The 6,026-nt window shown below is 37.7% G+C and overlaps 1 protein-coding gene across 1 annotated transcript; it reads right to left on the bottom strand.

Moving 5' to 3' along the window:
• Positions 1–2,237: 2,237 nt before the first annotated feature.
• On the bottom strand, positions 2,238–5,798 carry LOC149199606 (elongation factor G-2, chloroplastic-like). The gene is made up of 4 exons (XM_089402506.1): positions 5,341–5,798; positions 3,594–5,008; positions 2,951–3,463; positions 2,238–2,761 (listed from the first exon to the last, which is right to left on the bottom strand). The coding sequence occupies exons 1-4, from the start codon at positions 5,600–5,602 to the stop codon at positions 2,594–2,596; spliced, it is 2,358 nt and encodes a 785-aa protein (XP_089258632.1). The 5' UTR covers positions 5,603–5,798; the 3' UTR covers positions 2,238–2,593.
• Between the last annotated feature and the right edge of the window lie 228 nt (positions 5,799–6,026).

The raw sequence follows: 6,026 nt of genomic DNA, 5'->3' as shown, positions 1-6,026 counted from the left end.
CATATCTTGGTCTCCAAACCCTAGATCAACCCTTATAGGCTGAACGACTTGCTTCTTTGGGTTGGACGACTCCTCTTTAGGCTGAATACCCCTCCAAACCCTAGCCATCTAGGCTAGGTGAGGGTTAGGACCTTCACACTTGAATTTTTCTTTGAAATTTTTGTCCTTTGGCGCCTGCAAGATGGATAAATAGAGCCCAAGACACAAGGTCTAGAAATTTCTCAAATAAAACCCCAAAATTATTATTTACAAGTGATAAAAATAATTTACAAGGGTTTACAAATTATTTACAATAATCTACAAAAAAATATTGGCTCTAATTAGCAAATAATTCATTAATAGCCCAAGAATAAATTTTGCAAAATAATTTGATGGAAATATTTTTTAATTTTAATGCACAATCCCAAACTCTGCAAAATAGATTTCTTAGATAAGCTCGAGGTCCAAATAAAATGTGATCACCCCCAAAGTCCATGAACCCAAGGGTTGAATCACCTGAAAGATCTTTATACACTTGAAAAATAGATCATCAGTTTCATAGGGGTTTGATTCACACAAACAGACCAGTGATCTAGAGATACTTATACTTGCTAGATCCACCAGCTTCTAAGAGTTTACTCTAAGCCAAAACCTAAAGCAAGATACATGTGCTAATAGATAGTCCAAATATTGGCTATGAAACAACAATCTTCAATGATAGCATAAATTAGAGCATTAAACACATTCAGCACATACATCATTAAGCGAGAGACCCTTGAATTGAAACCCCAAAGTATTTATTAATGCAAAAATTTCAACAGAGCTTAGCTCAGTACAAAAAAAAAAAAAAAGATCTAGTGAGATCAAGATACAATGAGGGGCTTGACAGCTTCCTCCAAGTGGAAATAACAGCTAGTTGCATCGATCCATGGCTTGATCCTAGAGGAAAAAATTCAAACCCTTGATTAGCTGACACAAATCTCCAAAAAAAATTGACCTTCCTTGTTCACTATGTTGGAGAGGTCAAACTTTGACTTCTAGACCATGGAAGACCTCCAAAAAATAGAGTTATTGTTACTTGTGCAAAATAATTCTCTTCTTGGTCCAAAAAATTCGATTTGCTAGGAAAACGAATTTCTGGACTAGGTCCTTCTGCCTTAAAATGAGGCTTTTAATTTTTTACTTGAATTATTTTCCTTTGAAAATAGCCTCAAATATTTTTTGAGGAATTTTCTACTTGGAGGGTAATTAATTTTTCCTTTATTTTATTTTTTGGATAATTTCTGAATAATATTAATTTTTATTTTTGCCAAAAATTAAAAGACTTAAAGAGGGGATTAATTATTTTTCCACCCTCTACGTGTATCTAAAAAAATTACTTTGGTAAAGGTGTTATAATTATGAGGAACCATTCACCAAAAGTATTTCTAAACACTTTTACATCAAAAATTACAATATCAACCCATAGAAAGGGAAATACACATAGACGCTTGAGACTCAACCAAATTATGCAACAAGACACATGATCTACTATGAAAAATACATTGACTCAATTAACACTAGAACTCACCTAAGACCTTGTCAATGAGCTCCACCTTAGCTTTGGGGTATACCTGGGAGAAAAACTCTGCCAATTATCTCTGTTTACAAACAGACATAATTTGGGGAGGTTGAAAAACTCCTTGAAGTGAAACCCTTTAAGAAGAATCATAGGTTTGCCTAGGTGTTGTTACATGGCTTAATAGTCATACTAGAATCATTTTTACAATAAACTTGCAGAATTTGGGATTACAATGATGACAATAATTTAAAAAAATTGGCTGCTGCTCTATACCCTGCTTCTTGGACTGTTGACATGTACATGATCAACACATCTCAAGTGGATCTTGGACAAACCATAAAGTTATCAATTATATTATAAAGGTGCAAGTGAATTTATTTTATTGTTCTAAAGCTCAACCCTATAGAGTGTTTTATGTGAAATATTTTTTTTGTGAAAAAACAGAAAGGGGTATGAAATGTGACACATCCAAAAGGTCCCTTGTATCCAGGATTTATGTGTTGTAGGCATCTTAGACACTTAAATTAAAACAATTTAGCATTTGCAAGGTTCATGCACATATATGGTTGATACTGAATGTATGATTGTACTTGGTCATGGACAAAACTGGATGAATCATGCAATGGAGAACATAACTTATCACTGTTCCAGATAACAAGAAATATCCTTGTTTTGCATCACACTACAAAAAGCTGAGTGTTGGAAAGATAATTATTGTTACTTGTATCTTATCTTGAGCCAGTCTTGTTGGCTATTACAGAATAGGAATAACTATTGCTTCCTCTGTCAGGTATAGCAATACATGGAAAGAAAGGATATCAAGAAATACTGTAAATTTTTTGCTGAGAAAAATCTGAAACATTGGTTTTCATTTACATCACAAACACTGATGCAAAGATAAGATTGAGCTTGCCTTTTGGTTCAATTTACCAATGAATCAATCCAAATAGGTAAGACTACAATACTTTGTGATGTGTATGTGAAGAAGAAACCAAAGTACAGGTTTGGCATGGATAGCCAATTAATACTAATTCATAGAAATTTTACAAATTTTCAAGCAGCCACCTCTTGCACCTTTGAAGAAAGTTGGTTTTGTATATGCTGAGGTACAACATCAAACTTAGCAAGTTGCATAGTATAAGATGCACGGCCTTTGGTCATACTACGGAGTGTACTCACGTACTGAAACATCTCTGCCAGTGGCACCAAAGCATCAATCACCTGCATCCCCAGTGACTATTAGCATGATCCTTTCAAGGTACTACAGTGTTAAGGAAAACATGTTTCAAGCATAAACTTCAGTCCATTTGCCTAAAATTGTGTGATTTATTTGAAATCTAAGAGATCTGTATATTAACAAAAAGAAAAACAACAAAGCCAATAAAATTATCGCTATCATAGAATGCATACCTTCAGTCCTCCTGGCTTGTCAGCAAAAGTGTTGATCTGACCACGCCTTGAATTAATATCACCAATAACATCCCCTAGATGCTCCTCAGGTGTTACAACTTCTACCTTCATTATAGGTTCTAGCAACTTTGGACCTGACTTTCTGATGCCCTCCCTGAAAGCACCACGAGCTGCAAGCTGGAATGCTAGTGCACTGGAGTCTACCTCATGATAGGATCCATTTGTAAGGACAGCCCGCACATCGACAACAGGATAGCCTGCTAGAATACCATTGCTCATACATTCTTCCAATCCCTTCATAACACCTGGAATATACTCTTTGGGCACTACTCCACCCTTAATCTCACTCTTGAACTCATAGCCACTGCCAGGTTCCAGAGGTTCAAATCTTACAGTTATATCTGCAAACTGACCTTGACCACCTGATTGTTTCTTGTGCACATACTTAGTCTCTGCAATCTTTGAGATGCTTTCTCTGTAGTTTACTTGAGGAGCACCGACATTAGCCTCGACCTGGGAAAAAACATTAGCTACGATATATTTAAATGTGCACAGAAAGACAAAATTCCAACAAAGTAAAATAAATTAGAAAAATTTACTTTCTCGTATATAAAACCAGATGAAAGAAAGAAAAAAGCGATACCTTGAATTCTCTCTTCAAACGGTCAACAATGATTTCAAGATGCAACTCCCCCATACCTTCAATAACAGTTTGATTGCTCTCTTCATCTCTTGAGAAGTGAAAAGAAGGATCTTCCTGAGCAAGCTTGACAAGACCCATAGACATCTTGTCCACATCAGCTTTTGTTTTCGGTTCAATTGCGACTTTAATAACAGGTTCAGGAAAGTCCATTCTCTCCAGCACAACTGGCTTATCAGGATCACAAAGAGTCTCTCCTGTTATTGTATCCTTCAAACCAGCAAGTGCTACTATATCCCCTGTCACAGCAATCTTGACATCATCTCGACTAATTGCATGCATTCGTAATAAACGTCCAATTCTTTCTTTCTTCCCTTTGTTGGAATTAAGTACATATGATCCAGCTGTGAGGACGCCAGAGTAAACTCGGACAAATGTAAGAGATCCTACAAAGGGATCTGTCATAATTTTAAAAGCAAGTCCGGCAAATGGTTCATCATCACTAGCACGCCTTTCTAGGGTTACTTCTGGATCATCAACATCTGTTCCCTTCATTGGTGGCAAGTCAACAGGGGAAGGCAAATAATCCACAACAGCATCCAATAAAGGCTGCACACCCTTGTTCTTAAATGCTGAGCCACAAAGAACGGGAACAAAACTGATAGATATGGTGCCCTTTCTGATCAATCTCTTGATTGTTTTCTCGTCGGGTTCCTCTCCCTCGAGATATTTCTCCATCGCATCATCATCAAGTTCTACTATGGTTTCAATCATTTGATTCCTATATTCTGTGGCTAAATCTAGAAGGTCTGCTGGAATATCCTCATAGCTAAACTTCGCACCCAATTCCTCTCCAGACCACAACACAGCCTTCATTTTCACCAAATCAATAAGTCCCTGAAAATGTTCCTCCGCCCCAATGGGAATTTGCAGAACAAGAGGTTTTGCCCCTAGGTTTGTTACTATCATGTCCCTTGTCCTGAAAAAGTTTGCTCCAAGTCGATCCATTTTGTTAACAAAACAAATTCTGGGAACACCATACCTATCTGCTTGTCTCCATACAGTCTCTGACTGCGGCTCAACACCAGCAACACTGTCAAATAGACAGATAGAACCGTCAAGAACTCTAAGGGCACGTTCCACTTCGAGTGTGAAGTCCACATGTCCAGGAGTATCAATAATGTTTATACGATGATCATTCCATGCACATGTAGTTGCAGCAGAAGTAATAGTTATGCCTCTTTCTTGCTCCTGCTCCATCCAGTCCATAGTAGCTGTGCCCTCGTGAACCTCCCCAATTTTATAGTTTTTGCCTGTATAGTAAAGAATCCTCTCTGTAGTAGTGGTTTTCCCTGCATCTATGTGGGCCATAATTCCAATATTTCTATATTCTGACAGTGGCACGTCCCGTGATGGTCCTGTTCACCAAAAAAATCAATGCAAAGGGAAATTTGGACACATAACAAATGCAGAGAAGCTCCTAAACATGATATAAATAAGAATTTCTAAGGGAAAGAAAACATCTGAGATGAATCACAACTCATTCCTCTTAAAGGACCACACGATAGCAAAAAGTGCAATGTCAGTGTGCAAGAAACTTAAGCGTGTTGAGTTAGTAAAGTAGTTATGGACATAGAAACAAGACTGTCTGCCAATACTCGAGTTGACTCCAATCTCTCATCTCGCCAGCAGAGTCAAATCCTGCGAAAAAATGAAATGAAAACTCAAAAGCATAACCAATAATACTGACCATCTGCAGCCATGGAAACGATCAGTGTTCTTCCACGGACACTGGTGGAGGTTGAACCAGAGGCCTTGCAAAGCATCAAGTCATTGGCTCTGAAACCCTGGATTGATGGTGAGCGTAGAGGAAAACCAGCCAAAGCCTTCAATCCATTAAACGAATTCAGCGAAATCCCTTCCTTGCTCCTCCTGCTACTATACTTATGACGGCCAATGTAATTGTGCAAACTGTAAGAGAAGCACGGTGAGACCTTGAGAGTTTCCGCCATCGATAGAGTTTATAGTTAACAACCCTAAACTCTGCAAAATTGCTTAAACCGTCATACTGGTGCAGGCCTTCATGGAAGGGGCAGCACTGAATTGGAACGCTTCTCTGAATTGATGGTCATTATATAGTTTGCTGTATGATGATAAATGAATGGAGGAAAGTGCGTTTTCCCTTGTCCAAGCAAACCTTATACGAGGGGTTGTGCATTCGAGAAGGCAATGAGATAAGGTGTGTCCACAATTAAGAAGAAAGACCAGATAAGAGGCACGTAGAGAACGCCTTTCCGCTAGTTTCTCCAGCACTTTTGTTTGCTGAAGTGTATAGAGGTGATCTCATTAGGATTTCAGTTTTCAGTTTGTTTCAATTTGAATGTGAGATTTTTTTTAAACTATATAAGTATAAATATATAAACTTTTGAAATAGAT

The sequence above is a fragment of the Pinus tabuliformis genome, chromosome 2_1 (genome assembly GCF_031772625.1).
Source record: "Pinus tabuliformis cultivar Carrire ecotype Pingquan chromosome 2_1, CPIR1, whole genome shotgun sequence".
NCBI lineage: Eukaryota > Viridiplantae > Streptophyta > Pinopsida > Pinales > Pinaceae > Pinus > Pinus tabuliformis.
The sequence above is the reverse complement of the archived record's forward strand: the minus strand, read 5'-3'. Positions and strand labels throughout refer to the sequence as shown.

Bases quoted from the DNA above. Each gene is read 5' to 3' on its own strand.
- LOC149199606 (XM_089402506.1), bottom strand. From the start codon at position 5,602: ATGGCGGAAACTCTCAAGGTCTCACCGTGCTTCTCTTACAGTTTGCAC. The intron at 5,009-5,340 runs GTCAGTATTATT...TTTGGTGAACAG, and splicing joins CGTTTCCATGGCTGCAGATG to GACCATCACGGGACGTGCCA. The intron at 2,762-2,950 runs GTATGCATTCTA...CTGGGGATGCAG, and splicing joins ACAAGCCAGGAGGACTGAAG to GTGATTGATGCTTTGGTGCC.